At 55.3% G+C, this 9,775-nt stretch overlaps 1 protein-coding gene across 1 annotated transcript in view; it reads left to right on the forward strand.

Moving 5' to 3' along the window:
- The first annotated feature begins 6,702 nt into the window (after positions 1-6,702).
- Positions 6,703-9,775, forward strand: part of SIM2 (SIM bHLH transcription factor 2) — a 55,087-nt gene continuing 52,014 nt past the window's right edge. The window contains exon 1 of the mRNA XM_057377228.1: positions 6,703-6,987. Coding sequence (XP_057233211.1) covers positions 6,813-6,987 — 175 coding nt within the window. The 5' untranslated portion in view covers positions 6,703-6,812. The remainder of the gene's footprint in view (positions 6,988-9,775) is intronic.

Below are 9,775 nucleotides of genomic sequence, written 5' to 3' on the forward strand. Positions count from 1 at the left end.
CTGAGTGGGAAAAAACCCCAGGATCACCCAGTGCCACCCCTGTCCCTGCCCAGCCCCCCCAGCAATCCCAGCCTGTGCATCCCTGGCAGCGCTGTCCAAACGCTCCTGGAGCTCTGGCAGCCTCGGGGCCGTGCCCGTTCCCTGGGGAGCCTGGGCAGTGCCAGCACCCTCTGGGGACAGAAGAACCTTTCCCTGMTCTCCAGCCTGAGCCTGCCCTGGCTCWGCTCCAGCCATTCCCTGTCCCTGTCACAGAGATGGGAGCTGCCCCTGCGCTGCCCCTGGTGYTCCAGTCCCATGTGAAAAGCTCATTCTTTACTTCAATTTCTCTGCCTGTCCATGGTAAAAGACCCATTTAGAAATCAAAGGTGCAGTCGTTAATGACAGCACATTCATTTGCTTATGGCTGTGCCCAGAACAGAGTAAAACATCACATAATTAGGCATAAATAGTATTATRCATAAATAACATTTTTCCATCCATCATCTCTAAATCATGACCAAAGTGTTTATAGACTTTACCATCAAGTTTTACCAAAGTTCTTCTGACAGTTATTATATAATGTATCGAATGCCAAACAGCATAAAATACCACCAAAAAAAAAAAAAAAAGGAGAGATGTTTTTGGATCAGAATTCCTCTATTCCTCACAGATCCATTATTCATCTCCACTAGATTAGTCACACTGCTCATGTAAGCCAAAGACCACTGAGAAAACAAATCTCTGAGCAGAACTTTGAAAAAGTAAATAAAAATACTCACCCTGACTTTCATAACGTTCAAAGGATTTCAGACAGATAGGGTAAAAATGATCCAGTGTGTGCTTTTCCCACTAYGTTTTTTCCAATTTCTCCAGCCAAGAAGCTTCCTCTCTCTGATTGATACACTCCCTCTCCTATTCCCAGCTTTTGCCTTTTAAACAATCTCCTGTACTTAAAAGAAATATGGTTTGCAGCTTACATTAGCAGCAGCAAATGTTTGCTCTTGAAACTTCGGGTGTCGTAATTAATACCAATTATCGGAGCCGTATGAAAATACTTCTGGAAAATTCATCAAATTCCAGCTCCGGCTGGGGAGGGGGGAAAAAATTACGTTGACCTTAACAAAACAACTTTATTCTCCTTAGAAAACTGAAATTGAAAACCTGACCCGAACATGAGCACTGCGAGTTTTTAACTTGGGCATATTTTTTGCGAATATCATCCATTTGGATCAGTCCATCAACCCTGACAGCTCCAGCGGAGTCACACGCCCGCGTTATCGCTGTAGGTTGCACACAGCCTGCACCCCATTCTGCAAAATAAAACCCCCAGATTTACAAGCTAGAAGGGTAAAACAAAACCCCMGAGCCCTTATTTCATTTTTAAACAGCCGTATTTTTTCTGGATAGGAGCTTTTGACAAACCCCCCAAATGCTGTCTGAGTAACAAGAAAGAGCCTTGAGATTTCCTTCCCTCCACCCTGATTAGAAATGGGATCCATGCCCCAGCTGGATATTTCCAGTTCATGCCCAGTAGAAATAATTTTCTGTCCTATTGCCAAACGTGTCCCATGTGGCCAGCAAAGGTTGGACAATAGCAGCAATACAGCTTCCAGAAAGGAGCTGAAAACGATCCCCTGCAACCGGAGGCCTCGATTCTGCATAGTTTAATAATTCCAGCTCCGAGATTCGACTTCCTTTTTTCCCCTTTCAAGTGTTCAGTGCAAATTAATGGCGCTGCCAACGTTTATGGCTCCCACCTTCGCCGTCTGCAAGGACATGTCCGACCGGCACCCTAGAAGGTTGATCCCGAAGTCTTGCACTTAACCAGTAATCCTCATGCACACCAGCAACCCCATTGAATATCAATATAGGATCGTGGTGCCAGGGCAAGTTAAACAAATCCTGAGGAATCTGTTTTATTAGCATTTATAGGATTTGCGTGTGTGAGCGGCTGTGTGTGTACATCCACACTTGGGAACAGTAGTTACGGGAAAAAAAATACGGGGGATTCCTCCGGGGACGATAAGCGCTGCTGCTCCTTGAGCCCGGAGCGGTGCTGATGTTGCAGGCTGTAAATGTTCAAATAYCTGATGATATTTTCTTTCCTGTGGAGCCTGGTGGTATTTCTCACAGTTAATACTTCAGCTAAGCACATCAGACTAGAGTTAAGCCCCGCTCTGTGCTCGGGTCCGCCGCTCTGATTCCACCCCCAGCCTCTACCGAAGAAAAAAAAAAGCAGGAAAACTCCGCCGACACCAAAATCACGGCGCCGCAAAGTTTTCCGTGGAAAGAGAGGGGCTTTCACGGACGCAGGAGGATGGCGACCCCCATCCCCGCAAACCTCGGCTGGAGTGGCCCTGGGAATGCCCCCGGATCCCGGGAGGGGAGCGGTGCCGAAGGTCCCGCCTGTGCAGCCCCTCTCCGCCTGCAAGATGCGGGTTTGCCAAAAAAAAAAAGTTGAACCCCCTCCCTCGGAACCTCGGGCAAAAAAAGGCGTTGAATTCCGTCCCTTGGAGCCTCGAGCTTGTCCCCAGCGGCACCCAGACCCGGGGCACCCACCCGCGCAAGCCCCGGAGCGCAGCGAGGGAGCAGCGAGAAGAGTTTGTTTGGGGGTGGATGGGGGTTGCTCTCACCACTCGTTTTCCTCTCCGTTTTCCATATTCAGTTGAAAATTCTGGGAAGAGGGGGAAAACCAGAAAACGTTGGGAATATTCCTCTGCGACACGGCTTACCTGGGGAAAAAACGGTCTCCCTCTGTCTCGCACTCGGGGAAGGGTTTTTCTCTCCAAGCAAAGGGAAAATGTTGTTAAATAATAGTGGGGTTTGTGCGCACCCGATTTAGGATTCAACAATAAAGTATCAGTGAAAACACGATCWGAATATTTAAGTAATTATTGGTTTTATTTATGCTCCTAATTTATTTTCGGCCCTGGAGAGGGGTTTCTTATGAAAAGGCTCGGAGGGAAGTCCCGAGGCCACCTCGGACTCAYCGAGCTGCACGTCGCGAATCCGCCTCAAAAGGTTTGGGCCACTCTTGTAGAGCTGTGATTTTCCCTTTTCTATCGRGATTCTGTTGAAATAATTCTCAAATCTGCCTTTTCTCCAAACCACCGTAATTTGTTCCAAATAGAGCCCGCTCCCCTAACGCTTTCCTTTGCCACCCCGTCGTTTGTCCCTATATTTTGTTTTSAGGACACTGAAAAGTCGCGTAGAGTTTCCTTCTCGGGATCAGCGATCGCGGAGCGGGTTGAAACGGAACCGTTAGGACCTGCCTTGATAATTTTCCGCAAAAATATATATGTATAGATAGATATAAATAATTTTTTCCCCCGATATATATTTGTTTTTACCTCTGCTCATGTGTCCAGTTTCGGCGGCGGGCGGAGGTTGAATTGAATTTTGAGAATTTCCCCGAAAAACTGAAGTTTCTTTTCGACGGGTGGTTTTGGTTTTCTGAGTTTGTTGGGTTTTTTGTTTTTGGTTTTTTTTGGTTTTTTTTTTTGTTTTTTTTTGTTTTTTGTTTTTTCCTAAGTTAATTTAGGTTTGTTTAGGTCGCCGAAAAGTCCCAGCCCAAACACGCTTCCGTAAAAAGAAAAATACAGCGGCGGGTTAAATCTGCCAATGTGCCGAGGAGAGGTGTCCCCTAAGAGCGTGGTACGGGGCTGCTCCTATTTTTTSGGTAAAAAGGGAAATGCAGGAGGGCAAAACGGGTTACATTGCCCGGTTCCGCCGGTGCAAGGCTTTCGCTCAGGTTTCCTTGACCTGGGAGCCAGCTCCAGCCTAAATCCCACCCAGGACGGCGCGGCAGAGCCTGTTCCCATTCCCCGTTTGTCCTCCCTACCAAAGGAGGGTCAGCCGGGCGCGTCCCGTGTACCTGAGCCGGGAGGGATGGATTTGGTACCAGAGGCCGTGCGGGCAGCGCCTGGAACCCTTCGGGACTCCGCATCTCCCGCAGGGAAGGCAGGAGGTGCCGCAGGGTCCCACTCGCCATCCCGAGGTGTTGGTGGCCCCGTGGAGGTTAAAGAGGGCGGCCTTTCCCTCGGCACGGCTGAGCCGGGCTCCGTCCGCCCTAATGGGATAATTACAGAGGGCCGGGCGAGCTTAGGCAAACACGCTCGCCCGCCGGCCGGGCCTCTCCCGGGGATTAATATTAAGGACGGGGCCATTGTGTTTTGCCAACAGGCGCTCCCATCCCCCTCGGCGTCCTGGATTTGGAGCCGCGTCTCGCTGGGCTCTGCTGCTCCCTCTTTCTCCTTTGCTCTCCGCTTCAATCCCCCGCTCCCCCCTCACGGTGCTGGAGCCACGCGTGTCCGGGGCGGATCGGTGCAAGGGGCTCTGGGCAGGGTCGGGTCCCTGTGGGAGCGGGACAGGGACACAAGCGCGGGTTGGTGACCCCAAAGAGCGCGGAGGCGCCCCAAAGGTCGGGGCCGCGTTCAACCTGGCCCGGCACGGCTCAGTCCTGCCCGGGCTGGGCTGAATTCCCTCTTCATTCGGGACGTGACGAGGGACCCGGGCATCGCCTTTGTGACAGCCGCTGCAAAGCTGGCCCCGAGCCCGGCGGTCACAGCCCCCTGAGTTCCCCGAGGGAGGGGGCCCGGGGTCCCCGGCCACGCCCGGGCTCTCGGGGAGATGTTTCATCTTCGGCCCGAGCGCCGCTTCGGCAGCTCCGGGGTTAAGCCCCGGTCAGCGGCGGCCCGGCGGGGGCTGATGAGCGGCGGCTGCCGGCGGGGAGGGCGGCGGGGCGGCCCCTGGGCAKCTCCCCCGGAGCTCGGCCACTTCCCCCGCATGGACGAGGGGCCGCGTGGAAATGTGTTTGTGTGCGTGTATACACGTGTAGTAGTAAATATTAAATAATTGAATATGTATTTTATATACCCTATAAATGCGTGCTCTGTACACAGGAGCCACGCGTACCTGCTTGGGTGTGCAGGTACGTTTTACCCAGCGCCGAAACAACGGGGCAAAGCGCTCGGCTCAATTTATGGCGGCGCCGTGGGGCTGGGGAAGGGGAACCCACGCGGGTCGCTGCCCCACACACCCCCGAGGCTCCACCCGCGGGCAGCTGCGCTCCGGGACAGGGACAAGGGCCCCCTCGGGGTCACGGCCAGTGCACCGAGAAGGGCACCGAGGGGCAAGGGGCTCGGCCGGCAGCCTGGGGAGGCCGGGGGGAGCGGGCTCGGGCTGCCCCAGCGAGCGGCCCCCGCCCCCGGCTCCCCCCGGGCCGGCCTCCCATCCCATSGCAAGTGCTAATTGCGGCTCTGCGCTGGCTCCGCTGGATTTGGGTGCCTCGGAGGGCGCTGCGCGGGAGGACACGTCACGGATACATTATCCCCTCCCCTCTTGAGGCTCTTCTGGCTTTCTGCAGCCTTTGCTAAAGAATTAACCGAGAGGTCCACTTCAGAGCTCCTTCTGCCCCTGGAAAAAAAAAAAAAATAAAAAGGAGAAAGAAAAAGAAAAGGGGAGAAAAAAAAAAGCTGAGCTATCGGTGCTATCAGACGAGGAGCGCGGCGGCAATGATTTCCGAGAGGAGGGGAATTTCACCTTCGATCCTCGCCGAATGGTGAGGATCGCTGCTCATTGCGGGAGGTGAATGTAGCAAACCCTCCCCTTGCCTTTGAAAGGCATGTCTCTGCCAAAGAGCCAARGCTTCGCTCTTGAAATACGTGACAAATAAAAAAGAAACAAAAAAAAACCCACCAAGAAACGATTGCTATCTTGCAAATTCTTTTTCTTTAAAAGGAGGAGGAAAAAAAAMCAACCCAATAAATAAAAGCAACAAAATCAATCCCGCGCCTTTGCCAGCGCTCGGACTTGTTTGGAAAGAGACAACGCTGAAGTGGCACTGGTCCCGAGGAAAACGGATCCTTTAATTTGACTCCGCATGAGAACCACATTTGGAGCTGGGCGCAGCGGCCGCAGCGGCAGGAGCAGCCCCGCAGCCCCCGCGCCCGCAGCCCCGGCCCCGCCCGCCCGCGGGGATCGGCGGCCCCCGCGCCCCAGCGCTGCCGGAGCCCCGCGGCACGGCCGAAGCAGCGTCCTTCGTCCGCAGGAGCGACCCGCCCGGTGGGGAGCGTCGGAACGGAAGGAGAGCTGCTGATTTCGGAGCACTCCGGCCATCAGCTGCCGCCGCATCGCGTTTGAGTTTCGTTCAGCGGGGAGCTCGGCGTGCCCTCGGCATCGCGGGCTCCGGGACCAGACCATTTTGCACTTTGTTCAACGAGCAGCGAGGTCGTTCCGTTTCCTCTTTGCTTTTTTTTTTTTTTTTTTTCTTAAGAGACAAAATGTCCAAAAATGGTTCAGCCTGCTTAGCCCAATGATTTCTCGCATGGACGCTCTATTCTAATTATTTTTTAATTATTGTTTTTGTACGGGGAAGGATTGAGTAGAAGAAATCGTTCAGTGAAGGGAACCCAGCGATTTGCTCCCCGTTGAGGATCAAGATCCGATTTCCAGCTGCACGCAAAGGACGAAGGTTCCCGCGGGTCTCTCAGTCTGGGTTTCGAAGCCCTCGCTACTGCAGGGTCAGAGCAGAATTGCCTTCTCCGAGCGGCTTTTCTGTCCTGGTTGTGGCTCAGAGATCGCCTGCCCCTTCTTTGTACCCCTTCTGTTGGTGTTGTTTCTGTTTGGTTGGTTTGGCTTTATTTTTTTCCCTCCCCTTTTTAGTATTTTTTTTTTCCCTCCGTTTATTATTATTATTAATTATTTGATTTGATTTGGGTAAATTCCCTTCCTTTAACGAAAATATTAACTCTGAAGTGGAAATCCATGCCCCCTGCCATTCGGAAGAATCGGGTCTAATATGCCAGTGACATCCCCGCCTTGCAGCAGTCGCGATGAAGGAAAAATCCAAGAACGCGGCAAAGACTAGACGGGAAAAAGAAAATGGAGAATTCTACGAACTGGCCAAACTCCTGCCCCTGCCCTCGGCCATCACCTCTCAGCTGGACAAGGCGTCCATCATCCGCCTCACCACCAGCTACCTGAAAATGCGAGCCGTCTTCCCCGAAGGTAAAATCACCGCCAGGGCTGACGGGGAGGCGCCGCGGGCCGAGAGAGAACGGGGACGGSGTGGTGGGGTGGGCACGACCCGATCAGCGTCCTGGCAGGCGGGAGGGGACGCCTGCAGGGGTCCCAGAACGGGGTGGTGAGAGAGGGGGGATTGAGGGAAAAGCCGCCGGGCTGGAAATGAGCCCAGGGAAGAGAAGGCAGCGCTGCGCTGCCCCAAACCCGGCGATGGCGGGAGGCAGAGCCGGCCGGTTCATCCCCATTTCTCCCCCTCCTCCCTGGCTATCGATTCGGCTCCGTTTGCTCGGGGGGACCGTCCCGAAGAGAGCGGGCTCGGTTCGTGCCTGCAGCCCCGGAGGAGCCCGGCCGGCCCCCGGGGATGGCCCCTCGGCACGGCGCTTCCCGTCCGGGCACGGCCTCGGGGAAAAAACAGAGTGGTTGTTATTATTATTTTGTTTTGCTTGGAGTTTTCTGGAGCTGGGGAAGCAGGCTGGGAATTAAGGCGCGGCGGCTTCGCAGCGAGGCCCTGCACCTTCTCCTGGGGCCGGGCAGAGAGGGGAAGGAGGCTCCGATCCCAGCCCGGCCTGAAGCGGCGCCGGGACCCCGCTKCTCCCCGGCCGGGGCTGCGGCTCCTCCGGTTCTTTTCGGGGACACCCAGCAGCGAGCGCCAGCACCGCTCGGGATTTGGGGAGAATCAACCCCCCGGGAGCCTCGCACCATCCCACTGAACACCCTTGGGGCGGCCCGGGGCGAGGGGAGGCTGGGGGCCGGCAGCCGAGGGGAGCCGCTGACCGCCCGTGCTGTCCGTGCGGCCGCGGAGCTGATGGCAGCCGCACGGTGAAGCGCTGGTCAGTGCCTGCGGGTGGCTAAATAAAGCCCAGCTGCCCCGCTTTGTCATTTGTTTGTGSCTCTCCGGACCGGGAGGAGCAGGGTGAAGGAATTAGCAAATCCCGGAGTGGATGGTCTGCTCTCCGTCACGGTTTCTAGGGAGCTTTATTAAAAGGGCCAAAAAAAACCCAAAAAACAAAAACCAAAAAACCAACCCCCTCAAAAAAACCCAACCAAAAAATATAAAGGGGGAGGGGGGCGGAATAAAAGCTCCCTCCCAACCCGAGCAAAGCTTACCGTTATGGCAATTTAATTCAGAAACTTCGGGAGCACGGAGGAGCCGTGCTTTGGGAAGCCGGGGCTCCTTTAGCGTGAGCTCCCGAGGCACGCCGAGGTAACGCAGCAAGGGAAGCGAGGCGCTGCTCCGCCGCTTTTTCCAGCCATTATTACCCATCGGGAAATCTCCCGATGAGAAACAGAGCGTCGTAATTTCGAGGGGGGTCACTCGCCGGCCGTGCCTGGGGAACACGACCCCCAAWGCCTTTGATTTAGGAGGGAGGAAAAGCGGCACGTTTCGAGATGCTGCTGGATGCGTCCCGGCTTTTCCAGCCCTGCTGATCCTCGAGAGCAAMAAGACGACCCCGAGAGCAGGTTTATACCCACAGCTCGGGTGTGTTTYATGTGTCTGTCTTCCCTAAACAGGCCGGGCGTGCGCTTCCGCACACTCTGCTTATTAAGGGCAACGTTTAAATGCATACAGCGAATTCCTGATCTTTCATCGTCTTAAGTACGGCTGGAAATACATTTTAAACCAAAGCTTTGCATCCAGGGATGACAGGCCGCGGAAACTACCGCCTCCGGTCCCCGAGTCCTGCGTTTGGTGCCTGGGAGGGTGGAGGGGAAAGGGGGGAGCCGGAGAGAGGCGGCTGCGGCCAGTGCCCGCTCCCCCGCCGGCTGCAGAAGGATTTTATGGGGCGSGGGGGTTCTTCCACACAGTTCCGCATTACCCAGATTCCCTCTCCTTTCGGGATATGTCCGTGGAAGGAGCGGAGGGGGATCCCCATCTGTCCGTCGTGTCTCCCCCTCCTCATAATCGGCTACTGGTTTCCAGTTGGCTTTACTGGGAGGGGAAACGGGGAGTGCAACAGCCCAGAAAGGCTTCCCCTCCCGGCTGAGATCCCGGGGCGGCGAGACCYGGGGAAAGGGCCCCATGGCGAGGTTTGGACCCGATGGGTGGGGGGCACCCCCGTCCCATCCTGGCKCATGAAATAAAGGTGGGCACGTACCAAGGCCTCTCCACCCCGGCCTCTGCTGCGGGGCAGCGGGAGCCGCGATGCGCTCCCACGGGAGCTGCCCCCGGAGCGGGGGTCCGGCACCCCGGGCTGTCCCAGCTGTCACCCCATCAGGCTTAAGGAGGTGGCAGCATGGGGGGACGTGTCTGGGACGCCACCAGACGCGTGCTAGGCCCGGACTAGCAGCAGCCAGCGCCATCAGAAACGTTGTTCAGCTGCAGACCTGGCTTCCAGTTCTGTCTAGACTGGAGGGAAAGAGAGAGGGAGAGAGAGAGGGCTGTGTTTTTAAACCCTCGGTGGATGGTTTCCCCCCTTATTTGAYGCGATCTGACACGTAGTTTAGGAAAAGTTTGAGACCCTCAGCGAGTTGATTGATCCCAGCACTTCGACAGGGCTCGTCAGGGCTTGGGAAGGTTTCCTGCTCAGCCCGGCCAGGCTTTTGCCGAAGATGGACTGAACTCGCAGAGGAGCCCACTCAGACTCCAAGAAGCGAGAGTGAAAGGGGATTTCTACCCCAGCTCCTTTCGCCCTCAGAGTGCAAGCCCTGGAAGGGACAAATTCGAACTCCTCTATCACAGATTGTGCCCTGCGGTATCGCTGCGACCTTGAGATTCAGGAGTTAAAGTTGGGACACGGCAACCTTCAGCCTCCCCCGCGCTCCGGTTCTTTAA

This window comes from Malurus melanocephalus, unplaced genomic scaffold, assembly GCF_030028575.1.
Source record: "Malurus melanocephalus ecotype Western Australia unplaced genomic scaffold, MMel_1.1 scaffold_307, whole genome shotgun sequence".
In the NCBI taxonomy this organism is placed as follows: domain Eukaryota; kingdom Metazoa; phylum Chordata; class Aves; order Passeriformes; family Maluridae; genus Malurus; species Malurus melanocephalus.